This window comes from Acomys russatus, chromosome 3 (assembly GCF_903995435.1).
Source record: "Acomys russatus chromosome 3, mAcoRus1.1, whole genome shotgun sequence".
In the NCBI taxonomy this organism is placed as follows: Eukaryota; Metazoa; Chordata; class Mammalia; order Rodentia; family Muridae; genus Acomys; species Acomys russatus.
The window spans coordinates 9,046,228-9,071,964 of record NC_067139.1 but is presented as its reverse complement, the minus strand read 5'-3'; the positions used below and the strand labels follow the sequence as shown (position 1 = coordinate 9,071,964).

Genomic DNA, 25,737 nt, shown 5'->3' with positions numbered 1-25,737 from the left:
AAGGCTTATAGCTACGTTTAGATAACTTACCTTTTTAAGACACAAAAAACAAGGCAGGGAGGCCTTCTCATGACTTTGGGCTGAGAAGACTAAACAGATTCAGCCCAGGTTAAACTAAAATATTCAAGGTTAAATCGACCCTGACGCCAAAGAATCAAGCTCACTAGATCTTAATAAGCAGAGAAAACGGAGGCAGCTCATCTGCAAGGACCAAGGTCAGGATGCAGTGCTCAGCTTTTTAAGGATTAAGTGGGTGGCCCTGAAAAGGGCCTTTTGCGACAGTGGAGCGAAGAGCAGTGGCTCAGCCGCCGAAGCCGTAGAGCGTGCGCCCCTGGCGCTTGAGCGCGTAGACTACGTCCATGGCGGTGACGGTCTTGCGCTTGGCGTGCTCCGTGTAGGTGACGGCGTCGCGGATCACGTTCTCCAGGAAGACCTTGAGCACCCCGCGGGTCTCCTCGTAGATGAGGCCGGAGATGCGCTTGACTCCCCCGCGCCGGGCCAGGCGGCGGATGGCGGGCTTGGTGATGCCCTGGATATTGTCGCGCAGGACCTTGCGGTGGCGCTTGGCGCCTCCCTTGCCCAGGCCCTTCCCGCCTTTGCCGCGACCAGACATGGTTTACTTTCCCCTAATGAACTGCAGAGAAGAAAGCTAACCTGCCAAACTGACAGTGAGATAATATAGGCTCTCATCGGACCTGGTTGAGAACTTCAAGTGGGCGTGAACCAAAAACCGGGCCAACGTTGCTTTTGCTCCGCCCACTACTGGGCGGAGACCAAGGAGGAAACTGCGAATACAGAGAACCTATAGTTCTAGAGGTTTCCTCCGGCTTGGACGATACCACAATTATAGTTCAAATTACATTTATGTATAAAGGTCTTAGCAAGCGGTTAAATTTTTATGGCTCAGTACTTGAAGGAATTACAAACATATGCCGTTTTAAAATATTTAGGTTTAAAGCATTAAAAAAAATACACCAGGTGACAAAGAACATGTGATTATTGTTTCTTAAAAGTGAAAATTCCAATGTGAGAGATGCTAAAAGACTAAAATACTTTTATTAGTACGAGGAATTGAAGCAGAAAGCATCAGTACAAGTAATCTTTGTCAGCATGGCCCATTCACTTTGTCAAATCAGGGCACATGCTTATTTTGCCAGATTCTGTATGAAAACCATTCCCTGCTATTTTGGGTTACTATTTTTCAATTTGAGCCGTAAAACTTAAATGTTTGATGCCTCTATTTTGCCACATCTACTGTGTATGTTCTATGCAATTAATAAACATGCGAACTGGAAATTTCCCTGTTCCCCCTTTTCACCTATAAACCTCATGGAACGATTCTACCAGTGTTTTGTCATAATTGCATTGTGTATACATTAGAAGAGTATTTCAAAGAGGTACTACATAAATATATTTGCCTGTTGCTATTTCTGCTGGGTAGATTTATGTCAATTTGGCACAAGCTAAGAGTCATCGTTGAGAAAGGAGCCCTCGGTAAGATCAGGCTGTAGGGCAGGTGGGCAAGGGCTCAGCCCATTGTGGGAGGTGCCATTCTAGGGCTGGTGGTCTAGTGTTCTGCAAGAAAACAGGCTGAGCAAGCCATGGAGAGCAAGCCAGTAAGCAGCACCCTCCGCGGCCTCTACAGCTTCCGTGCTAGGTTCCTGCCCTCAGTGAGTTTTTGTCCTGACTTCCAGTGATGAGCAGTGATGTGGAAGAGTAAGCTAAAAAAAAACCTTTTACAATTTGTTTTGGTTACCATGTAGTATCTCAGCAATAGTAACCCCGACTGAAATACGTTTAATAGTGTACTAGAAGTATTTTCATATCAGGCAATTATTTCCAACACAGTATCACTACCATTAAATAGGTATAAGGATTACTTTTAATACAGCATGTAATAAAGTATAAGATACTGCCAGACTGTGATTTGTATTTCACGCGTGAATCTTTTAAAACTTGTCTGAAAAAAATTTTCTTGTGCCTTCCCAAAGGTATATTAACATTCATTCATACCCCAGCTGTTCCCAGCTAAACTGCAGTGTACCTCACGTTCATGAATTTCCATCAACCTTTTTTTACATATTTAAATTTCCTAAGACATTTCTGAACACTCTGGAAGTTGCTTCTACTGTCAAGGCTGGAAGGACTACTGCTAGCTTCTGTCTTTCCCTTGTCTTTCTATTTCTTCCTCCTCCTGTTTCTCTTCCTCTCCCTCCGCCCCCCCCCCCCCAAAACAGTCTCACCATGTAGCTCTAGACGAATTTGCAACTCTTGGGCCTCAGCCTCCTCAGAGCTGGCATACAGGCTGCTGCCCCTATATGTGACTTTACTGTTGAACATTCTATCTAAAGAGTAAGTCCTGAAATCTTCCTTTTCTCTAGGAGCCTTGAACTTTCATACAAAAATCTCCATAACAAAACTTGTTTTCAAGAGCACTAGCTGTAAATTTTGTCCTGAGCCTAATATCACTCTGTGCTACTTGGAAGACAGAAAACATGTTAACTAGCTGGGTGTGGTGGTGGTGCACGCCTGTAATCCCAGCGCTCAGGGAGGCAGAGGCAGGCAGACCTCTGAGTTTGAGGTCAGTCTGGTCTACAAAGTGAATCCAGAACAGTCAAGACACACACACACACACACACACACACACACACACACACACACACACAGAGACCTCTGTGAGTTTGAGGTCAGTCTGGTCTACAAAGTGAATCCAGAACAGCCAAGACACACACACAGACACACACACACACACAAACCCCTGTCTTGAAAAACAAAAAAGAGAAAAAGTAAGAATGTTTATTGAAGATCTTGGAATAGGCAATATTTAATGCACACTATTTGTTCATATATATGACATTGACATTGTGAGATTCTATTAAAGCATCAAGTAAATGAAGACTGAATCCAGAATCCATTTTTTGTTTTGTTTTGTTTTCTTAATCCATGGTTGTAGTACAGATAAGGAGACAGGTAAGAAAAGGCAGGTTAATTGAAGGCTGCCATCTAATTGTTCCAAAAAAAAAAAAAAAAAAAAAAAAGGTTGCTGCCTGCCAAAGCCTGCATGTAAAACAATACTTTTTTACAGATTGTGGAAAATAAGTACAGTTAAGCCCAGGACATCAAAACCAGCAGTTAAAGCAAAAGTAAAAATACTGTGCCTTCAAGGAGCCCCCACCACCTTAAGACACTTGTGGATGACACAGTTAGTTGCCAGGCAATGTTGTCTATAGCAAACTAGAAAATCAAATGCCTGGAAATACACCTTTTTGCTTTGTGTTTCCTGGCACTGAATCTAGGGCTAAGTGAGACCCATCTTCCTTTTCACATTACCCTCCACCTCTTCTAATTTTGAGACAGCGTCCCACTAACTTACCAAGGCTATCTGAACCCATCTTGTCATCCAAGTATACTTGGCACTTAAGGTGCTGCCTCCGCCTCAAAGTTGTCGGTGAGGAAAAGGCAAGGTTTCAAAAGTGCAGGTCTCATGATTTAACAGAAAATGTCTTGTAAACTAGGGTTTTTTTATTTTTGTTTTTGTTTTGGGAAGCATATCCAAGGAAATCATCCGTTCCAGTTGGCCATTTATTACAGTACTGAAGTCTTGACTTACAACAATGCATTCCAATGTTGGGGAGAGGGATACGTCCCAAAGTGAACTAGTAGAATGCACTGCCAAGAACGACTTAACCATAATGAAACTGACACATTCATTTATGCAAGTCTCCAAAACAATAGAAATGTGACTGACAGCTGCTTTTTAAGAGAATGTGGGTGGCTCTGAAAAGAGCCTTTGGGTTCAATTTACACTTACAAGCGTTTATGCCCTCTCCCCGCGGATGCGGCGGGCCAGCTGGATGTCCTTGGGCATGATGGTCACACGCTTGGCGTGGATGGCGCACAGGTTGGTGTCCTCAAACAGCCCCACGAGGTAGGCCTCGCTGGCCTCCTGCAGCGCCATGACGGCCGAGCTCTGGAAGCGCAGGTCGGTCTTGAAGTCCTGCGCGATCTCGCGCACCAGCCGCTGGAACGGCAGTTTGCGGATCAGCAGCTCGGTGGACTTCTGGTAGCGCCGGATCTCGCGCAGCGCCACGGTGCCGGGCCGGTAGCGGTGGGGCTTCTTGACGCCGCCGGTGGCCGGCGCGCTCTTGCGGGCGGCCTTGGTGGCCAGCTGCTTGCGCGGGGCCTTGCCGCCGGTGGACTTGCGTGCAGTCTGCTTGGTACGAGCCATAACTGCAACAAAAGAAAGCAGAAACTACACCGCCTTCAAATGCGCTGTCCATCTTTTATACAACCAGACTATCCGCTATTGGACCAGAGAACTTTTCAAGGGGCCCCGCGCTTTTTCGGGATTGGTCAGCCTCTGCTTCAAATCCTAATTAAAAAATGCTTTCAGAATAGGTCATTCTTCCGCCCTTCATCTGTTACTCCTCTCCGTCAGCCCCTTCGCCCCTGAGTTCCTCCGCCCCTTCACCATATTTGGTTCCACTTTTAATATCCGTTTCTGTAACTGTGGGCAAAAAATTTGCACAAGTATCTGTACCATTTAATATGCTCAGGCTCAAATCAGATGATCATAAATGAGCATAGAAACTTTATCTAAAAAGGTTTCCTGGGGCTGGCATGAGTGGACATAAAACAAGATATGGGCCTCTCACAAATGCAGCTCCTGTGAGTAAATCACACTGCGAACTGTGCTGTAACGACGGATAACCGTTAGCACTGATGTGCCTTGAGACAGACACACATATTAGGTGGGGGAGGAGTCCTACAGTTTATCATGTACACCAGCGGTCATCTGTTTTGGGTCACCGCGCATTTGTCTGGACCTTGACTCGGAAACTTTTCTTAAGTTATATTCAGGTTTCCAAACAATCCACCTAATTTTCCAGGAGGTGGCAGCTCATTTTATGGAAAAATGTGGGTGGCTCTGAAAAGAGCCTTTGTTTGGAAGAGATCGGACAGTGTATTCACGGGGGGGTAAGAAGTTTACTTCCCCTTGGCCTTGTGGTGGCTCTCGGTCTTCTTGGGCAGCAGCACGGCCTGGATGTTGGGCAGGACGCCGCCCTGCGCGATGGTGACGCGTCCCAGCAGCTTGTTGAGCTCCTCGTCGTTGCGGATGGCCAGCTGCAGGTGGCGCGGGATGATGCGCGTCTTCTTGTTGTCGCGGGCCGCGTTGCCGGCCAGCTCCAGGATCTCGGCCGTCAGGTACTCCAGCACGGCCGCCAGGTAGACCGGGGCGCCGGCGCCCACCCGCTCCGAGTAGTTGCCCTTGCGCAGCAGGCGGTGCACGCGGCCCACGGGGAACTGCAGGCCGGCGCGGGACGAGCGCGTCTTGGCCTTGGCGCGCGCCTTGCCGCCCTGCTTGCCGCGTCCAGACATTTCCTTAAAATAGGTAAAACCAGGAAACAGCTAAAAGAAACAACAGTAACGTCTGAACGTTAAAGAGAAGTATTTATACCAACGCTGGGTATTCGGCTTGTGTCTCTCTCTCTCATTGGTTAATATATGGTAGCCAATAAGAAAAGAGAATTTTAAGTCTTCATTTGCATATGGCGGTTGATTTTTTTATTTTTTTTTTTTACCTTCTACTTTTAAGAAAGGGGGGCGCAGGGGGGTCTGGAAATTGAATTCTTGTCCCCATGAACGAAGCCTTTTTACGACTTTCTTTCCCACCCGTTACTTAAATACATATAATTTCTTTAAGATTGATTTTGATATTCTTAAAACCTCTCAAAAGCAGGAGTGTTTCTGAGTTGTTCTGCCTTGTTGAGCAGCTGGTCCTTTTTCTGGCTTTATAGTTATGGGTTTGTGGCAACGCAAGACACTGCAGAGCTTCCTCAATGTTGTTGTATTCTTGCTAAGGCTATTTCAAGTATAATTAGAACATGATCTACTTCATGTAAAATCCCATGAAAAATTACCTAACTCTGTTCTAGGAACCAAAGGTCAAGATCCCTCAACTAATTTAGCTTCTTTTAAACTGTTTATTGCTAGAAACTTCCCTCTGCAGCTGCAGAGTGAGATACCAGGGTGTCGGTTTTGCTTCTAAAAGCCTGTCAGGACTACATAGAGCATACCTGAAGACCCCAGCCTGCTGAAATGAATAATTTCCATTGTCTATAAACTGTGTCTCAGTGATCATCTCTGGTGGGCTCCCCATAACAGGTTGACTACATAGTTTGAGGTTCTATGCCAGCCTTAAACTTAGCTCCACAGTCTGGAAAAGAAAAACCACTCAAATTGTTCTTTAACGTGGCCCAGTTATTCCTAAGTGGTGTGGAACGTGGAGGCTGGGTATGAGGCTACTCAGTTACTGACCCAGCAGGACAAGCATGTGTATGAGGCTGACAAGATGCTAAAGCATGTGCAGTGAGTGGCGTTTCTGTCTCTGGGAATGGAGAAACCACAGGCCTAGCTCTGTTCTTTACTTGGCCCAGGTTCAGACTTGACAAATGAGACCAAGGATTTACCTGCTTGCTGGAAAAGCCTTGCCCACCTTTCTGCCGAGCTATTTCCAGCACTCTCTTGTTCTTTTCTCGCTTGAGTATAATACAATTTATTTATTTATTTTTATCATTTTCTGAGCTCCCTATTGTCTTCCATTCTACTACTTGTCCTTATCCAGGTGTTAAGAATGAGGGATAGGAAACACCCCATGCCTGAGGGTCTGACACCTTTGGTTTGTGAAATACATTTATGGAAAAATGACAAGAGAAAAAGATATATTAAAATTAGCAGCATGGGAGCCTCACAAGAAAGAAAAATGTCCACTTCCAAATCCAGTGTGATCTAGGCTGTTCTGTGGTGGTTTCATAGTGCACCGTAGGATGCAAGGAAGGAAGAGCAAAGAGATTTTTGAAAGATTAATTCTCATATGCCCAGGTGTATTGAACAGATGAATGGTGACAATGTCTACTGTCAACATCCAGTCCTTTCTGTGATAAACATTTCCCTGCTTCTGGTTTACAGATGGGATGTAACAACCTTGAACTCCTTTTGGAAGGTGTTTCTTTAGGCAACTAAGCAGGTGGGAGAGTTTTAGAAAATCCCTTGTGTTGGACTGATGTTTTTAGAATTATGTCATAACACTGAAGGGTTTTGAGAAGGTGGAGAAGATATGGATAATGAAATCACAATAAAAGGAATGTCATAAAAAGGTAGTTTACAAATTAATGTGGTTAAATTCTGTTGCCGTTTACATTTTCCAACTGGAAAAGATTTAGAAAATTGGCAGTACACACCTTTCAGAAAGCAAAATAGTACTTTTGATCAAAGTACCCATTCAGGAAGGCAGCTAAGGATTAGGTATAGAAAATGTTGGGAACAAGCAAAAGAAACTTATTCTAAGTACTACCATTTTGTTTTCAGACTTCATTGGATCATAGGGAAAAGCTATGTTCCAAGGCCCCAGGCTCTAAGGGAGCTGGAGACTTCCCAAAAGCTGAACAGCAAACAGTTGCCTGAGTCCAGCCATCTCAGGGACAACTTGTAGGAAGCAGTTGTCTGAGCCCAGCCATCTCAGGGACAACTTCTCCATCTTGTTGGCAGGGTCAACTAAGTTCGTGTTCTCAGGCCCAGGAACCCATCCCTATCCTGATTGATGGAAACTCTCTTGCTCAACCCCTTATGTCAGATAGTACTGGACAGTGCTTCACCCCATCCGGCTCCCCCTCGTTTTGTGGTTCCATCCTTCAAATATGCTGTACAACGTCCTTTTAGTGTCACAGTTCAGCTCCTGAGTCTGTTCTGCAGCCCTGATCGTGATCAGTAGCAGCTTGACTATAATGAAGTTTTGCCATCTGCAATGACCTGGTGTTTGAGTTACGATGGCTCCAAGCAGATCCACAGCATTTATCATTGAACCCCTAAATCCCACCTCTACTATTCCCCATAAAGTGTTTTCAGAACTGCATGTAGAAGCATCAAAATGTATTATCTGGGTTTAAAATACACTCTTAGTCTGCTATTCTGGCTATATCTGACATTGCTGGCTGTGAATATTTTAATGGGCAGGTGGCATGTTTTCAGAAAGTGTTTAAAAAGCTCATAATATAATTTATACACATATAATTTAAGTCATGAAATCAAGGAAAGCAAGCGAACAAGAGAACAGAGAGAGAGAGAGAGAGAGAGAGAGCACATGAAAAGAGAAACCAACCACCATGGATTCGAAATTGTAACTGGATGAACTCAATGCATGAAGCTTGAATAACATGCCTGAAGTTCTGGGATCCAAGAACAGTCCTGCCATGTGAACGGCGAGCAGTGGAACATTCAGATAATCCCAGCACTGGAAGCCTGGAAGTGAGTTTAGACGTTTCATGTTGTCTTTGGCTACATAGCAAATTCAGTTTTTAAATTGAATTTAAAAGTGTGCTAAAACATGCTGAGGGCAGATTTGAGAAGCCTGTATCTTCCATGCTGCAATTAACCAAGAGTAGGGCATTCCTGGCCTCTCGTTTATGCATTTTGCACCTTCAGATGAGGAACAGTCTCTGGACTCTGCCACTTATTTCTTTAAAAATCTGTATTTGCCCAAAATTTGTCATTGTTCCCTCAAATATCCCACAATATGAAGTAAAACAACAAGTAACCATGTCTTCCTATGTAAAGAAAACAAAACAAACAGGGAAAGAGGGCAAACCAAAAGTATGAAAACAACAAAGAAAATGATTCCTAATTTGGGAGATTAGTCTGAAAATAATAAGAAACATTACCAGGTCTCCTTCCAAGTGGACATCCTCCAAGGCCTGGCCCTTTAACTGCTTCTGTGTTCAGGGCTTTTCTTGGTGTCAGGGTGGGGTGTGTATTTTGACATAATATTTTTAAGATGAGGGTTTTACCCATAGTTTTTGCAGGGGACAGACACGTCTCTGTGTGTCTGTGTCTGTGTCTCTCTCCCTTGTGCTTGTGTGCGTGCATTTTCTGGATAGCTCTGGCTATCCTGGAGCTCACTCTGGACGTGACTGGCCTCAAACTCCGAGGTCTCCCTGCCTCTGTCTCCTTAGTGCTGAAACTAAATAAAGGCTTGTGTCACCAACCACCCTACATTCTTCCTTGAAGAATTTGCCTAGCATAATCAAGAATCTGGCTTTCACCCTCAAATAAATTAACCAATAAGAAACGCAGGGGATTCAGATTCAGAATATATTTTTCAATATTTTCAACGAATTACTTATTTTGAGGAAACTCGTTTTCTCAGCCGACACTACATATCATCACAGCCAAAGGGAACCCTTACTTTCTTTTCTGTAAGTAATTTGAACGATTTGGCTCCCTTTACTTTTCCTGCCCTAGCTCAAAGGCCCGAAGAACAATTGACTCCTTAACCAGCCAAAGTTTCTGGAAATTCCTGGAAGTCTTGGGGAGTCCAGTTGTCAACTTGGCCCTCCTCAGCAAAGCTAAGTGGCTACAAACATTAACTCCTTGTGTCATCATCAATGTCAAGCCCAAAGTGTAAAAGGCCTAAGATTTCAGGACACAAGCAAAATCTTTGAAAAAGCTGTGGTTGGTTTCCACTTAAAAGCTCATTAGCTATAGTCTTTGAGTTCTCTATAACCCCCTGGAAACGTTAACTCCCACAACTGTCTCCAAGCACTCCATAGAATGCCATTCCAGAATAAAAAGCTCCTTAGCCCTCTGTGCCAGAGCAAAAACCATAAATACACATCCAACTGCAGAAACTCGTAAAGTTTATAGCTCAGTGGCTAAAAAAACCCCTGGAAGACCTCAGCCTTTTAGTTGAATATGCTTTTACTCTAAACTTGGATTAATTCCCTAATTCCCTTTGCTTTTGCATGGAAAGCAACTTTTGGGTAACACACACAGGACGATCAGTTACAACTCGCTTCTGAAAGTGTTGGTGGCTCTGAAAAGAGCCTTTGGGTGATGGGTGAGGCGCGCGCGCTCACTTGGAGCTGGTGTACTTGGTGACGGCCTTGGTGCCCTCCGACACGGCGTGCTTGGCCAGCTCCCCGGGCAGCAGCAGGCGCACGGCCGTCTGGATCTCCCGCGACGTGATGGTCGAGCGCTTGTTGTAGTGCGCCAGGCGCGACGCCTCGCTGGCGATGCGCTCGAAGATGTCGTTGACGAACGAGTTCATGATGCCCATGGCCTTGGACGAGATGCCCGTGTCGGGGTGCACCTGCTTCAGCACCTTGTACACGTACACGGAGTAGCTCTCCTTGCGGCTGCGCTTGCGCTTCTTGCCGTCCTTCTTCTGCGCCTTAGTGATGGCTTTCTTAGAGCCCTTTTTAGGAGCAGGAGCGGACTTCGATGGCTCTGGCATCCTTCTAAGACAAAAGACGCCCAAAGTAAACGACAGGGAAGAAATGAGAAATAGAGGGAAAACTGGATTGTTTTACTTATAGTCTTGAAATTCAAATGAGGGTGCAAAAGTATTCAATTCTGATTGGATAAGAATAAAGTTCTCAAAGCCCACCCGGCTTTATGCAAATGAGAGACCCAAAGGCTCATTTTCTATTGGACAGCGGAACAAAGTCATTTCGACCACAAAGATGACGTGTTTTCGTGACCCTGCATAACCCATAAGCTGTTTTCTTATTCCTGGAGCTTCGTTTCCACTGCTTAACTTTGGCAACGTCCGGTCGCGGCAAGCAGGGCGGTAAGGCTCGCGCCAAAGCTAAGACCCGCTCGTCCTGCGCCACCTGCAGCTGGCCATCCGCAACGACGAGGAGCTCAACAAGCTGCTGGGACGCGTCACCATCGCGCAGGGCGGCGTCCTGCCCAACATCCAGGCGGTGCTGCTGCCCAAGAAGACCGAGAGCCACCACAAGGCCAAGGGGAAGTAAACAAAGCCTACATGAGAACGGGGTGTCATCAATGTATCTGAACTTTTAAAAGCCCTCCACCTTTTCAGTAAAACAGCAACACCTTGTGTCCTGGGCTTATCCAAGTTTGTAGAACCCACAAACATTTCCCTGAGAAGTAAAAGCTAACTGTGCTATCATACAGTTTATACAAAGCTAAACATAACTATCCCTACACTGTCGGCATGATAACTTGCAAATTATAGAAGCAGTTTAGAGAACTCTTAACCCAAAGCCCTTCTGACTTTCTGTTGCTCCTTTTAAAGGATCTAAGTTGAGATTGCTGAATCATGGTTTTACCTTACCCTACTCTTAAGCAGTTAGAAGGCATTACACTTTGTACAGTGACGAAACAATAAAGCCCTACACAGAAAAATGAACCAAGGTCAAGAAGCTGTTTTGTGATAACCATACTTCGGAAATAGGGATTGCTGTGATCCAAAGGTAGACAAAACTACATAAAAATGCACTAACTGAAGAAAAAAAAAACCAAGAAACAGTTCGGCCAATGAGATACTCTAAAAGCAGCGATCCACACTGGCTATTACCCAGCCAATGAATTTGTGGCGCGCGACTTTCGAAAAGCTTCAAGGCCAATCAAAATGTTTCTAAGTGTATTTAAAGGAACGATTTCTCACTCACTTTACATTTGTGTGTATTCAGCCCTGAGTATGGCTCGTACCAAGCAGACCGCTCGCAAGTCCACCGGCGGCAAGGCCCCGCGCAAGCAGCTGGCCACCAAGGCCGCCCGCAAGAGCGCGCCGGCCACCGGCGGCGTCAAGAAGCCCCACCGCTACCGGCCCGGCACCGTGGCGCTGCGCGAGATCCGGCGCTACCAGAAGTCCACCGAGCTGCTGATCCGCAAGCTGCCGTTCCAGCGGCTGGTGCGCGAGATCGCGCAGGACTTCAAGACCGACTTGCGCTTCCAGAGCTCGGCCGTCATGGCGCTGCAGGAGGCCAGCGAGGCCTACCTCGTGGGGCTGTTTGAGGACACCAACCTGTGCGCCATCCACGCCAAGCGTGTGACCATCATGCCCAAGGACATCCAGCTGGCCCGCCGCATCCGCGGGGAGAGGGCGTAACAAGACAGGATTTTGTAACTTTAAAAAGGCTCTTTTAAGAGCCACCCAAGCTTTCATGTAAAAGTGCTGTATCCTTGTGTCTGAGTTTTTAATGGGTGAATCTTTGTGTACTAGCCAATTTTATTGTCAGTGTTGGTGCAAGTCAACTTGCCTCGACATTTGTAGTTATTCTGCTTATGTTGGAATCCTAGCCTATTTAGCAGGTCTAAGCTGATAGAAACTCAAGGCCACAAACAAATGCATGCTATGATTGGGTATGGCAAAAGTAGTCCTTTTCTTTCCACGAATGTGGAAGTAATCTGTCAAGCTTCCTCACCCTCAGTACAACCGCACGATAAAAACATCAGATCTTTAGCCAGACTAAAATACAATATGCATGTGTGTTCTATGACTTAAAGTTGATAGTTTGCAGCGGTAACAAAATGATTACTTAAATATTTAAAGCTAGATAGCCTACGAATCTGTGGGGAACATTAAATTCCAAGTTTGGAAAAAAGCACAAAACTGAAAGTTTTATCAAAACTATGCTGTAATGTTCCTTTTATGTGCCACAAAGGACTCCTGAATTTTTGTTTGTTTTTTTTTTCCAGACAGGGTTTCTCTGTGTAGCTTTGGCTGTCCTGGACTAACTTTGTAGACCAGGCTGGCCTCAAACTCACAGCGATCCACCTGTCTCTCTACCTCCAAAGTGCTGAGATTAAAGGCATGAACCACCAAGCCCGGCTCTGAAATTTTTTTTTTTTTTTTTAATATTCTCTATGAACAGTGGCAGCTCGCTTTTTTCTTTAGTAAAGTTAGTAATTATTTCCTTGATAAATTACAGTTTCCACTTAAAAACTCACTTTTAGAGTCAAGTTTAAAGGACTGTTCCTATTTAAACAATCAACATTTATGTATTCCTTCCCTATGTGTCATAATGGTTGAAGTATTCTCAATGTAGCTTCTAATTCCAGAAAGTTTCTCCTCTGTGTTCATGCCTGGAGCTGGTAACTAGGAATGTTCCGTGTCATCCAGTAGTATCTAACACTATAATCTTGCCAGGAACCCAGGTGAGCCTGTGGCCTTGAGCATCCGAAATGGTATATAATATATAACTACAACTGTAGATCACTTTATCTCACTAAACCCAAGATGAATGTAACTAAATTCCAAATATTCTCATAACCAGAGTAATATAATCACATAAAGGTTGGTTGGTTGGTTGGTTTTGTTGTTTGTTTCTGATTTTCCTTTTTTCTTTTTGGTTTTTCTGTACTGGGTTTCTCTGAGTGGTCCCTCCCTGCTGTCCTGGAACCCACTGTGTAGACCAGGAGAACTGCCTGCCCTTGAACCTGGAGTGTTGGGGCTAAAGGCATAGGCCACTATATCTAGCATGAAGGTAAGTTGTAATTGAGATGATGATCAGATGGCCATAAAATGAATACCTTCACCAGACATAATGCAATTACTGGGATTATAAACCAAATATGCCATAATGACAATACATAATAGTAAAATAATGTTATGTTCACAACGTAAAACAACAATTACAACAAAAAGGCTAGATACAACCCTAGGAGCCCATCCAGGGCTTTAGAGGTTGGAGATCAGGCTTTCAATAACTTCCAGGTCTACTTGCCTCTAAGATTTGGCTTTTTCACATTACACGTGGCCTCCACACCCTCACTCACGTGCATCCAACTATTCTGGTTATATTCACTTTTGCAGATACGCATCTGCATTGCGACACCCTGGTCCGGACTCTGGCTTTCTATGATACTTGGATAGGGATGCCATTATCAGAGAAATGGAGGAGAAAGCATGTGCTGGTCCATACAAAGGCTTGAACACTTGCTCCTCAAGTGAAATCCCTGATACAACTTTAGAACACTTTATAGATCCATTCAGTATTGAATGGCATCTTAGGTCCTTAGGGAAGAAAGTAAAAATTAAAACAGTGGACCACTAGAGAGATCCCAACAGAATGACATGAATCAGATACTAAGAAGTACTGGACCTCATCACAAAGTTGAAGAAAAATGATAAGGAATTTGAGGCCTGGCCTCAAATAGTGAGTGCCCTACATAGTGAGTCAGCTTGAGCAACAAAGTGACATCTCGTCTTAAAACAAATGAGAAAGTAGCTAGACTGAATTGTTAGTTAAGCTTATTACTGTATTTCAAAGCAGTTTCTCCCACTTCAGACTAAGGGATTTCAAGATGTTAACCACCAGGAAAAATTTCAGTGTCCCAACAAACAAATGCAATTACCATCTTCTGCCAAATAGGTTTGTAACAAAATGGGTGGTCAAATATAGTTTCGTTTTTATCTTCATCTTCTTTGAAGGTGATTGTGTTTCAGGGATGAGGTAGCCTGCCTGGGGCAGATGGGAGAGGCTGTTAGAGACTGATGTTGGTTAGACTCTTAACTGTGCCAGACCTGGTATAAGGAGACATAGGTAGGGTAAGCCCACAAGGTGTCAGATACTGAGAGTCTCTCTAAACCTCAGGACTGCCTCAAATAGATGTAGATACTATCCCAGAGCATATGGATTTTACTTTTCCTACGCTATTTAGTATGGGAATTGTACGGCTGACAAGCATTTGAAATTTAACTAGCCTAGTCCAAATTGCAATTCAAATGTAAAGTATACTCCAGATTACCAAGACTTCAAATGCGGGGTGGAGGGGGGAAGTTGATAGAATAGCTTCATATCATTTATTGAAATTATAGTTGTTCATTCTATGTTGACAGCATTAAAATAGGGTTCACTTATTTCTTTTTAGTCTTTAATGCAATATTAGCAATTTTTAATTAAATATATGTTTAATACTGTTTTGTGGAAAATTATTACTCTATGGAAGATAATGATAGTGACTCATAGATCAGAAGCTAACTAATTGAATCCTTACTGTTGCCCCGCCTCCACCTTTAATATCTAACATGGGAGGGGTAGTAAAACCAGCCTCATGCCAACTCTGTGTTGGGAAATAAATGTATAATAAACAGCTTCTGTGTTTGGCCTGCTACACAGGAAATGCTAGCTGTCCACCATTAGCCCTAATCCCTGCTCCTTTCTAAACTCCTCTAATGCTGTAACCCTGCATGCGTGGCTCACCTCTCGTCACGATTTCACACACAAAGCTATTGCAGCGAAGGATAAAAGCCTGTTTAAGGAAAAAAAAAAAAAAAAAAAAAAAAAAAAAAAAAAAAGAACATCACCTCAGTGTTTGCAGTGTTGGCATGGCAATTATATTGAATTGAAAATCAGCAGATGTGGGGAAAATTCTATTTTTCTCTCACCTACCTAAAGTCAGAAGGAATCTCCATTCTTTCCCTGGAGAAGGGGAGCAGCCACTACCACTCTGCATATGGAGAGGATAAAGATCTGAGGCCTCACTCAGAGAACAAATCTGTCACTGTGGTTAGAACCTCTGTCTCCTACTAGTTTTCACCACCGGTGTTATCTTTTTGAAGCAAGATCCTCACTTTCCTGGGCTACCATAGTTCAGTCTATGTTTCTCAGTCTAACTTTACCTTTAAGTTTGATTCTTTTCTGTGAACACTGAGCTTATAAAATATGAATGAATTTTGGAATTTTTTTTCTCCTGTTCATCGAACCTTTATCAGTTCTCAAGGCCATGAGTTATTTAAGAATAGAGGGAGAGTCCTTGCTGACAATTTCATAAGCATAATCAAAGAAAAGAATTTTTCTTAAATAGACCGTTTTTTTAGAATCAAGATTAACCTGAGCTAGTCACCTATGGCAGCATTTGTATTGTGAGGTGAAGGGGAAAAAAAGGAAGGAAGGAAAGAAAGAAAGAAAGAAAGAAAGAAAGAAAGAAAGAAAGAAAGAAAAATAAAATTTTTTAAAAATAGGGAAATGTTGCATTGAAAGGCCGTGAGTGAGATATAATTTTTAGCTCCAAGGTATTTTTAAAAAAATGTTTCATATAGAGAGGTACAGGTGGGGACTGGGGAAATAGCTCAATAGGAAATCATTTGTCCTGGAACCCATGAGGCCATTAATTTCACCTCTAGTACCAAAGTGCAAGGAAAAGCATAGAAGGAAAAAAAATCTACAAAAAAAAAAAAAAAATGCAACAGATATTCAGATCAATTTTAACTATCCAAATCCAATAAACTGAAACCCACAGAATCATTGACTGAAAATTAGAACATCAATTATCTTTCCTTGGGATGAATCTTTACATGTGTAACTCTTGGACTGTTGAAATCAAGTAAATGTGTAGATTTGAAAATATTGGGAAAAGGTACACTGTACTGGATAGTCTGAACAGTGTCGTTACTTTGAGTTTTGCTTTTATTATCACTGTGATACTATTGTTACTTATTTACTTGCCATAGAACTCAAGGTCTTCCCCAGGACAGACAAGCATTCAACACTTAGCTACATGCCCATCTTACTTTAAAGACCATTTATGGTTTTATTTAAAGTAACATTTTTGTTGGTTGGATGCTTGGTTATTTTAATTGTTATTGTTGTTGTTGTTTGTGTGTGTGTGGGTGTTGTTTTGTTTTGAAACAGTCTCTACATAGCTCTGCCTGACTTAGAACTCCCTATATAGACCAGGCTGGCCTTGAACTCACAGAGACACTTCTGCCTCTGCCTCCCAAACGCTGAGATTAAGAGCCACTACCCACTGCAGCCAGGTTTAGTGCTGAACACCTTTAATCCCAGAACAGCCAGGGACAGAGAAAACCTGTCTCAAAAACCAAAACAACAAAACAAACAAACAAAAAGGAGCCACCACACCCAGCAGGTTTGGTTTTTTTCAGACATCAGCTTTGGCCTACAGCCCAGGCCCCTCCTGTATTAGCTTCCTAAGTGGTGGCTTTACAAATTTGCCACCACACCCTGTGCTATATTTAGCATCCACAATTACATCTCCTGGTTGCTCCAGCTTGATTCAGGTCACTGAGGTATTTCCAGTGACAAGAGTTTACCAGGCTCAGAGAGAATATGGGAAACTCCGAAAGGAAGGCCAAGAAAATATAGTTCTGCCTCTATTTTATCTATGCCCTCCAATGTAATTATGCTCTGTTCCACTCTTTTTGCTCAACAGATTTGCTTTTTTCCTTTCTGGTGGCTCACAAGACAAGTGCCACTCACATGATATCAGGTTACCTCAGCTCCTGTAACTCGATTCCATCTTTTAATTCTATTTTAATTTTTAATTATTTTTTATTCAGGGTCTCAAATATGTAGTAATCCTGCCTGGCCTGGAACTCATCTAGACCAGGGTCATCAAGAACTCACTAGATCCACCTGCCTCTGTCTCTAGAGTGACAAAATTAGTCTTGCTACCACACCCAGCTCAATTCCATTTTAAATGGAAAAATTCAGATTATCTCAACTGGGCCCAATAATATTAGCAACAATCAGACATTCTGTCTTCATACTTTCAGTATGTCACAAATTAAAAATACACATTTTTAAGCACTCTCATCATAAACAAAGATGAGAGCAGAGATCTGAGGTCATTCTGAAGATATATTTATCTATATTGTTTCCACAGCCACAGGTGGCTGAACACCAGATAGAGAATACATTCTGGACAGAGATGCACCACAAGTAAAAAATACATATATCACAAGGAGGTAATACAAGAAAGCAAGAACATAAAATAATACCGTGTGTGTGTGTGTGTATGTGTGTGTGTGTGTGTGTGTGTATATATATATATATATATATATATATGAATAAAAATGGATTTCAATTTTCTTTCTTTCCTTATGAGTAGTGCTTTTAGATTTCAAACAACATATGGCTGTATCTGTGCTCATCTTATGTATCAATGCAGAAATCTGTTTTAAAATTGTTATTTTATTTGTGTGAGATTGCTTCAATAACTAAGTTTTAATGTCTACTTTGTGTGATGGTCATAAAGAAATCAAATCTCATAAAGTGCTACTGCCAACAGCAAGAAAGATAAATTTCTAGGATTAAAAGCAAGAAAAAATATTAAGATATATTTGGAGAAAATTTAAAGATATATAGGTAGATAACACAAAGACCTGAACAGAAAGAAAAACATGTTTGTTTTGCTTTTTGCCTAAGAATTCTGCTAACTCCATACATTTGTTTTATCAAGAAGCTTTCTTCTGAGTGATGGGATATTAGAGAACACCTCAAAATACAAAAGTAAACAACAAAGAAAACAAAAATAGCTAGGCATTTGGCAAAGACCTGTAATCCCTGCTACAGCAGGCTGAAACAGGTGGAAAGGTCATGAGGTGCAGACCTGGGGCTATAAGATGAGACCTTTCACAAAATAAAAAATAAAAACAAGAGTGCTGGGGACACATTTCAGAAGTAGAACAGCTGCTAGCATGTTCAGTCCCCTGAACAACTAATTAACTATTAATTAAAATATAAATGGAACGCCTTAAGAGATTGTGAGAAGCCAGGCTGTGGTGGCCTGCACACCTTTAATCTCAGCTATTAGGCAGAAGCAGCCAGCTTGGTCTTCCAGGACAGCCAAAGCTACAACACCAAGAAACTGGGCGTCGGGGGTCGCGGGGAGACACAACAACTACAAGATTGTGAGAAGGAAATTAGTTCTTACCCCCTATTGAAGTCATAAAGTATCAGTTTACCAAACAATATTTGAATTCTTGCTGTTTCCAGTACCCTCCACATTGGAGATAGCACTGTGAATAGTTAAAAAGAGTCTTAATTCTACCTTAGAAACTACCAGAAAAACCCAAACAGAAACATGATTTAGTCTGGCCAAGTAATTTAGCAAAATGCAAACATGAAGGCTGGGAAAAATCGAGGGCATGGGGTTGAGAGGATGGGTCTGTTTACTATGCCTTGCACTAACTAAAGTAGCTGTTTGTTCATTTTTAAACTGAGGACTCAAAAACACTGGGACAAAACGGGAGATTTTTCTGATTTCTTGGTTTTCCCAGGTGATAAACTCTGGGAACAGCAAAATAAATACTGAACCCATTGTTGTGGAAACGCTTGTTGTAGGTGTCTAATAGGCAGGCTTTCCATCACCGTCTGAAACAGCAGCAAGATGTCCTGGGCTTCAAACCCTGTTCCGACTTAGTGAAACAGGAATCTCAATCTCTCTACCTAGGAGAAAGTCTGAGGGTATGAAAGAATCCAACACTGAATGAAAACTAAAGGCTTTTATTAGACGCATCCAACATACCTTAAACAGATAACCAATAGTTCATTCTTTGATTAAGTCTGGACTGTACAAAGCGTAACAAGAAACCTCAGTATTTATGCGAGGTAGATCTTTACTGATGACACACAACTTAAAACTCTACAGGAAAAGCAAAGCAATGCCATGTCAAGGACAATATAAAATGAGAACGTGCCAAACTAAAAAAAAAAAAAGCCGAGTAAAATAACCGGTAGTGGCCATACACTTAAAAAGAAAAATGGCTTTAAAGAATTAAAATAAAAACCCAAAGAGAAAAGAAAAGAAAAATGGCTGACCAAGGTTGTGACGCAGTTCAACCCACCTCTCCATTGCTGTAGGAAACAAACCGAAAGTACAAGAAACATCTCAGTCTTTGGTCCAATATAACTGGGCAGGCGGGTCCTTTGGGAAGCTGCCGCTTAAACGTCCTAAGAAAGAAGCCAGCACCCGACTTCCTCCCCAAACCTTGCGGCCAACGCCCGCAGGAGGCGCCGAGTACAGAAGCCACCCGGGTGCGTGCGCTTCTCCACGCAGGAAGCGCAAACTTCGGGGGGGGTGGAAATGAATGCAACACGGGCGGGTACCCAATCATAGTCAAGACCAAAGTCTTGGGGGGTAGTGAACCAACCCGCGGGCAGGGCGGAACTTTCAAACCACCGCCAGGTTTACCCTGCAGGTGACAGGCGCGGAGCGGAGGGTGCGTCAGACCTCCGCCCCGCAACGCTGGGACGGGCAGCCCCACCCACCCGGGAGCGCAGCGTGAGTCCCACGCATCCCGCTTCCGCTGAAAGCAAATCAAGACCCGGGGAGGTGACCACACAAATGTCACAGCTCTTAGTGGTGGGTGGTGGCTCTGAAAAGAGCCTTTTGGATTGCGGAGGGCGACAGCCTACTTCTTCTTGGCTGCAACCTTCTTGGGCTTGGCGACCTTGGGCTTGGCAGCCTTGGGCTTCACCGCCTTGGACGCGCTCTTGACCTTCTTGGGCTTGGAGACCTTGGCCTTCTTGGGGCTCTTGGCAACCTTCTTGGTCACGGCGGCCGCCGCGGGCTTCTTCGCCTTCTTCGGTGTCTTCTTGGCGGCCTTCTTGGGTGTGGCGGCCCCGGTCGCCTTCTTGGGCTTCTTGGCTGCGCCCGCGGGCTTCTTCGCCTTGGCCGCGCCCGCCTTCTTGGCTTTGGGCTTGGCCTCGCCGGCAGCCGCCTTCTTGTTGAGCTTGAAGGAGCCGGAGGCGCCGGTGCCCTTGGTCTGCACCAGGGTGCCCTTGCTCACCAGGCTCTTGAGCCCCAGTTTGATGCGGCTGTTGTTCTTCTCCACGTCGTAGCCGGCGGCCGCCAGCGCCTTCTTGAGCGCGGCCAGGGACACGCCGCTGCGCTCCTTGGAGGCGGCCACGGCCTTGGTGATGAGCTCGGACACCGGGGGTCCCGACGCCTTGCGGCGCGCCCCGGCGGGCTTCTTAGCGGCCGTCTTCTTCTTGGCGGGCGCCTTCTCCGCGGGGGGCGCGGCGGCTGGGGCTGCGGGAGCGGTCTCCGACATGGCGAGGATCTGGAAATCTGGAACTAGTGGCGAGACGCCGATGGAGTGGCGCGGGCCCGACCGCCGTGTATATATAGAGCGCAGGCGCGCGCTGATTGGTGCTCCGGCGGCCTGCCTGGCTGGCAAGTTCTGAGCAGCCGTGCTGCGCCCAACTTGTGTTTGTTACACTTCATAAAAAGGAGAAAATATTAAAATGTCTTGCACCAAATCTCTCGAGTTTGGTCGGGAAGGGATCCGAGAAGCCTCGGGCTTCGGGATATATGTTTATTTTTTCCTCGTCTCTAAAGGCAACTCGCCTAGGAGCCTCTAACTCCCCCAACTCCAAAGGACGTCCTGGGCAGTTAGAGACCACTTTCTGTTTTTCTTCTAAATTACCTGGTCGCTCCTTTGCCCTTGAAAGTTCTTTTTCTCAGGGATTATAGGGCACATGCTTCCCTTAATGTAGGGACAAAAATGAAACGATTTCTGCCTGAATTTTTCCAATTATTCTGTTTCTTCGCAAGGGAAGTAACACAAGTCCTTGGTGACTTCTGAATACAGACCCACCACAACTGTGGACTATGACTGAGATTTCCAGTCTAAAGCAGTTTGGGAAAGTTGAGGGGGAGTTCATAGGCTTTGGGGGTATATCATGTGGTGGGGGGCTTAGGATTTAAATACCTGATTTGAAGACACTGACTCTCAAATGCTTTACATTGGTGGGGGCGGGGCACTCTTTTACTTCTCTGAAGGGAAACATTGGGCTGTATTTTTAAAGCTCTTGGTTCCCCTCTGAGTTTTGTAAGGTAGGGGGTCTACCCATGAAGAATAGAGATAATAAGAAGAAAAAAGGAACCCCATAAGCCTGCATGAGCCCCCTACCCAAAGCGTCAATTAGAGACTTTAAAAGATCTGTTTTTAAAGCAACAAGCAAATATTTGCTGATTTTGCTGCTCCTTGTGAATTTCAGCCCGTGGAAATTCTATTTTAGAAATAATTTATCTTGGTACAGGAGGACCTTCTGTTCTTGGAAACTGTAAGGTACGGATGGAAATAAAGGCTCTGACTTTGCTAAAGGATACGTTTGACTTAAACTTGACAAATCTGAAGATTTGAAATAGTAAATGTAGCAAAATTTAGACAGAAAGATAAAAGATAAGTTCAAATTCTCAGTGCCATCTGTAGTAGACAGCTGTATGTCACCTCTTCTCAGGTCCTCTGAGTATGTCGATCTGTATTCTAGTCAAGTTTGCTTTGTCAGTTTATTTTCAGCTTCATATTTCACCCTTTGGGTCCAATTAATTAGAGCGGTTTTTTTCCTTTGTTGTTGCTGTTACAGAAAATGCAAGGTAAACTCTCTGCTTGTATAATTAATACAATTCTATATTTAGGGGCAAATAAAGTTACCCTAATTTTATCAGAAATCTCCGTTCAAATATATGTCTACATGGAAACGTGTGGTGAAGTTATTAGCATTAAAGTATGGTAAAGTCACAGGGTTATACAAATTGAGTTCAGGGATGTTTGGCAAACAAAGCACATTTTCTCAGACTGAGAAAGGCCCTGTGGTTTCACTTAATGACATTTGTTTAGCACTTACAGACAGCATCTCCTAGGCTTGTGTCCTCTGGGAATTAACAGCCTAATGAGATTAGAGATGGATGAATTGCCAGCAGTAGAACCACTTTGGAGTTGCCATCCTGTATGGATTTTTGAATGGGAATTGTAAGACTTCTTTTTCAAAGTATACGAACAAACTGAAGAACCTTCAACTTCCCAATATGATCTATTTTTTTTTTTTTAAATAAGACTGTGTCACTTTGCTCCGCTTACATAGGGGAATGAATGAATGAATGCCTTCCCCGTCTGAGAAATGTTCATCTCCCCCAGGAAAATAACTATGTGTGATCTAACTCTTCAACATCCTCTGTCTTCCTGTCACTGGCAACTGGCAACTTAGTTTTTAAGCTTAGATTTGTAAATTTGAGTCTTGTGATTCGTTTGCTTATTATGGCCCTTCAAGCTGAATCAATTGAACCACAGCTCATCAAATGCAATTAATTGATAAAGTTTTCCCCGTGTAGATGCAGTCTAATTGTTTGTAATAGAAAAGATAACCCTGAAAGTCATGTTTGTATCGTACCATAATAAATTGTCTCTCTAAATCTTTAAGCCTCCGTGCAGCACTCTTTCCTTCCCAGAGTAAGTGCACACTTTATCTTCCTCTGTCTTTCTTTGAGCTAACGTGGTCATCTAGCTTGCTCACTCATTAATGAGTTCAATCATTCTTCGACATATATATGAGCTTGCCACACGTAGTATTTACGTGTGAGTCATATTTTTAACAGTTTGAAAATTATATGATGATTCTTGATTTGTCAGACTGTCCTAAGGGCACCCAGTCAGAATCTTCAGCAGTCACCCCATAAGATGGAAAATATAAAATTTGGAACGTCACAGTTAAAGCATCCTGAGTCTTACTAAGTGTCCCAAGGAGTCTTAGATGTGGAAGTAAGTCGAAGAAGCTTGCGGGCAAGAAAACATCTACAGATGGCTCCGAGAAAAAAAATTCAGATTACAGATGTGACTTTCCCTTTCAGGATCACAGGATAGCCACCAATGAACTGAGATGGCTGGCGTGTAATCTTGTATGTTTGTACGTATGGTGAAGATCACAGGCAGAGAAGCTTTTGTCACACCATCTCGTGTTCCCACGGTTGAGAAGATTAGACATGTAGAGAACGTGCAGAAGGAGCTGGAGACGGGAAAGCTTAATGGCAAGATGTGCTGATAGGAAGGTGAGAATGTTTAGGACAAGTGTAAGGAAGCTGGCCTTGCATGTTTCCTTTCCCATATCCTCCTTCCAACATGGAAGAGTGGGGCTGGGGCAGCTTTTACAATTAGCTAGTTAACTGCTACTAGTTAACCACAATTTACCCCCAACAGATACCAGTATAGATCCCAACTTGGAATGAGTGAAACCTGTTTTGTTTTGTTTTGTTTTGTTTCCAAATTCATCAAGGGATTGATGCCAAAGGCCACAGCCACTTTATTAGCAATGCCTGTCTCAAAATGATAAATAGTACCTGGTGATATAGACAATTTTGGCAGCACAAGAAAAAAAATATACAAGTGACATCAGGAGATTGATAGCCTTCTGATCTGTTTTTGCACCTCAGCCTCACAAATAATTTCTACAAATAGCAGTGAGCAGTGTTTCTCTTACTTTTTTTTTTTTTCAATCTCTCCAGGGAGATGTCCAATAGTTACAAGATCAAACCTTTGCTACAATGCTCTTCCTGTTGGTACCTGAGCACCTGAAGGGCCAAGACCTAAGTTACTGCACATTTATGCCCCAACACCCCCTCAAGTGCAATGGAGAAACCAACATACACAATAGTAGCAAAGCCTACAGGAGTAATGTTATACAAGCAGAACATTACAAAAAGAGAGACACACTGCAAAAAAAAAAAAACAAACAAACAAAACAACAACAACAAAAAACCCCAAAACAACAGCAACAACAAAAAACAACTCTCCCCTGACACTTTGGAATTGCCAACAGAGCCCTGGGATGTGCTTCTCCCCGCCCCTACTTTTTTAAAAAGACTTTAAGACAGTTTCAAAACTTCAAGCCCACCTTCCAAAGCTACGAATTTGCCCATCATGACAATATGCGTTTTTTATACCTTTCCCATCTGTCTTACAATGAAGGCACAAGAGGGAGACATGCTAAATAACCACTTGATCGGAGCCAACAAAGCATCTGACACATAGTTTTGTTGTAGGAAATACATAGCTAAATACACTCAGATATTATTCTGTCGCCCTGGACCACCAGCACACTGAGGGCACAGTGCACCAGACACTCTCTGTGCACTCACTTAAGCACAGAACACGTGCAGTGAACATAAACACAGATCAATCAGCTTAGGAGAGCACCTCCTCTCAAGGCAGGATGCATGCTAGGACAGAGGCAGAGGAGCATTTCAGAGCAAGAACCTTTGATAGGAAAACCAAGGTCCAAAGGAAAAAAGTAAGATAAGAAAGGAGGCTAATGTGTGAGCTAAACCTTTTCCTTCAGTAATTAGCGATCCAGCTGTAAAATTGTAAGATCAAAGAACTGCTTTGCCCCAAGAAGGGGATAAGCATGTCAACCCAGCACTGAGAATAGGGAGGTGTGAGCGTTAGAAACTCAAGGCAGAGTTCAAGGCCTGCCTGGACTGTGTGAAACCCGTCTTGGTGGGCTTTACCCTTGGGCACCCCATGAATAGCTTGTGACAGACTGAGTGGAGCCATCCTGGGTTTGGAATTCTGGAAGCAGACCTGGGAACCCCACCTGGTCTATTGTCTTTCTAATGGACCCTCACCGGGAGAAGGAGCCGGTCCTCCCCACGTGACTGAGGGAGTTGGGGAAGAGAGAAAAACAAAGTCGGCTGCAGGGAGAGCGTGCAGGAGCAGCAGACAAGCTGGATCAGCACGCCGGCCAGAGAGACACCTAAGGATCCGTCCCGTGGAACGGCTACCGGAAGGTTCACTCTTTCGTCCCTTTAACCTTTTTCCTTCTTTTATAAGCTAGTTGGGTTGCATAATAAAGTTTAATTGCTAAGAAAACAGAGTCAACATCTGGCGCCCAACGTGGGGCCCGAACCCACGACCCTGAGATTAAGAGTCTCATGCTCTACCCGCCTCAAAAAGAAAGCAAAGGAGAATAGCTCCTATCCTAATAGTCTCCTAGTACTGAGCTCTTAAATCTCAAGCCCTTTTCTACTCTAGCAAGTCCTCTGAAAATCTTTTAACATACTAAACTTGTGGTATGTATCATTTTAGGAATGAAAGCTAGATATTAAATTAAGGAGTCCATTAGTTGATAACCACGGTTTATTTGATAATCCTTTAAGATATAAAATAACTAAATGCATTTATGATTATATGCTATTCATAGGCATGCTGTGTATTTTACACTACAGATTTCTATCTCTTATAAAAAGAAACAGCAGCTGGGACGTGTAAGTTGCCTCTGGGTGGAAATTACAACTTTCTGGTGATGTTGGGAATGGAGAGACACAACTTTTAAACTTGCTTTTAATTCCACTTCCTCCATTCAGTGCTAGGACTGTACCCAGTTCCTGCACACCAACTTCCACTTGGAATAT

The 25,737-nt window shown here is 43.6% G+C and overlaps 4 protein-coding genes and 1 pseudogene across 4 annotated transcripts in view; 1 reads left to right on the top strand and 4 right to left on the bottom strand.

Annotated features, from left to right (window-relative positions):
• Positions 1-243: 243 nt before the first annotated feature.
• Positions 244-4,240, bottom strand: LOC127209581 (histone H3-like; annotated as a pseudogene).
• Positions 4,241-4,919: 679 nt separating this feature from the next.
• LOC127209174 (histone H2A type 1-B) overlaps positions 4,920-25,737 on the bottom strand; it is a 190,752-nt gene continuing 169,934 nt past the window's right edge. The window contains exon 2 of the mRNA XM_051168758.1: positions 4,920-5,130. Within this exon, the coding sequence (XP_051024715.1) occupies positions 4,987-5,130 (144 nt within the window). The 3' untranslated portion in view covers positions 4,920-4,986. The remainder of the gene's footprint in view (positions 5,131-25,737) is intronic.
• On the bottom strand, positions 9,865-10,288 carry LOC127209327 (histone H2B type 1-B). Its single transcript, XM_051168923.1, has one exon. The coding sequence runs from the start codon at positions 10,286-10,288 to the stop codon at positions 9,908-9,910; it is 381 nt and encodes a 126-aa protein (XP_051024880.1). The 3' UTR covers positions 9,865-9,907.
• On the top strand, positions 11,501-11,955 carry LOC127209149 (histone H3). The gene has a single exon (XM_051168721.1). It carries the CDS (start codon positions 11,501-11,503, stop codon positions 11,909-11,911), a length of 411 nt encoding a protein of 136 aa, XP_051024678.1. The 3' UTR covers positions 11,912-11,955.
• On the bottom strand, positions 19,865-20,647 carry H1-2 (H1.2 linker histone, cluster member). The gene has a single exon (XM_051168628.1). It carries the CDS (start codon positions 20,600-20,602, stop codon positions 19,961-19,963), a length of 642 nt encoding a protein of 213 aa, XP_051024585.1. The 5' UTR covers positions 20,603-20,647; the 3' UTR covers positions 19,865-19,960.

What these genes read in the sequence shown, in the direction of transcription:
- H1-2 (XM_051168628.1), bottom strand. Translation starts at nt 20,602, where the DNA reads ATGTCGGAGACCGCTCCCGCAGCCCCAGCCGCCGCGCCCCCCGCGGAG.
- LOC127209327 (XM_051168923.1), bottom strand. Translation starts at nt 10,288, where the DNA reads ATGCCAGAGCCATCGAAGTCCGCTCCTGCTCCTAAAAAGGGCTCTAAG.
- LOC127209149 (XM_051168721.1), top strand. Translation starts at nt 11,501, where the DNA reads ATGGCTCGTACCAAGCAGACCGCTCGCAAGTCCACCGGCGGCAAGGCC.